This window comes from Apaloderma vittatum, unplaced genomic scaffold, assembly GCF_000703405.1.
Source record: "Apaloderma vittatum isolate BGI_N311 unplaced genomic scaffold, ASM70340v1 scaffold27239, whole genome shotgun sequence".
Taxonomy (NCBI): Eukaryota; Metazoa; Chordata; class Aves; order Trogoniformes; family Trogonidae; genus Apaloderma; species Apaloderma vittatum.
Window position 1 is genome coordinate 13,233 of NW_009733940.1, and position 773 is coordinate 14,005.

General features: G+C 57.6%; 1 protein-coding gene across 1 annotated transcript in view; it reads right to left on the reverse strand.

Moving 5' to 3' along the window:
• Nucleotides 1-417, reverse strand: part of LOC104278955 (ectonucleoside triphosphate diphosphohydrolase 8-like) — a gene marked incomplete at its 5' end in the record, with an annotated part of 1,390 nt that extends 973 nt beyond the window's left edge. The window contains 2 exons of the mRNA XM_009876085.1: nt 19-153; nt 307-417. Coding sequence (XP_009874387.1) covers nt 19-153; nt 307-417 — 246 coding nt within the window. The remainder of the gene's footprint in view (nt 1-18; nt 154-306) is intronic.
• Between the last annotated feature and the right edge of the window lie 356 nt (nt 418-773).

The window sequence follows — 773 nt, forward strand, 5'->3', positions numbered from 1 at the left end:
GCCCCACAGGGCATTTACCTGCCGGCTGAAGTGGATGCTGCTCCACGTCTGCTCATTGAACTTGTAGCCATCGAACAGCATCGTCAGGATGTAGATCGCCACAGGGCAGTACTCCTGTAGGTGCTGCTTGTCCTGCGGGTAGGCCTCCAGCAGCTGTGGGGCCAGTGGGGGACATGGTGCAACGAGGAATGAAACGGATGCTTAGGAAGCCTCCCTGGGTCAGGGGACAGCAGGACGTGTGCCTCCTGGGCAGAGGTTTGTGACAGGACAAGCGCAGGGCGCCGAGCTGCCTCTAACAGGACTCACCTCTGTCCAGGTCTTATTGCAGAAGGTCTGGATGGTGGAGTTGACGTGATTAAGAGACTGCTGGCTGGTCAGGTTCAGGAAGCTGAAGGTGTAGTAGAACCCAGCAAAGGCCTGAAGGATAAGGGGAGATAGTAAAAGCTCCATCTCCTTTCTCACTCAGCAAAAAACTCCAGAGGCCCCTCTTGCCTGGGGACAGAGTCCCATGTAATTCCCAGGGTTCTGCATCCAGCACCCACTTAGTCTACCAGAAAGTCCTGGAGCAGGCTGGCAAGCCCTCGGGCTGCTGCTTGCAGTGAGCTAGCTCAGACCTGTTCCTTGGGATGAGATCTTCCCATTTCCCCAGGGCAGGCAGGGACATTGCAGGAGGCAGAAGCCACCTCCCAGCATAGGAGAAGAGGTTAGCAGGTGGGACCAGTTCTGGGGTGCCCTCTCTCCCCACCCCTTCCCACAAACACAGGCGGGGGGGA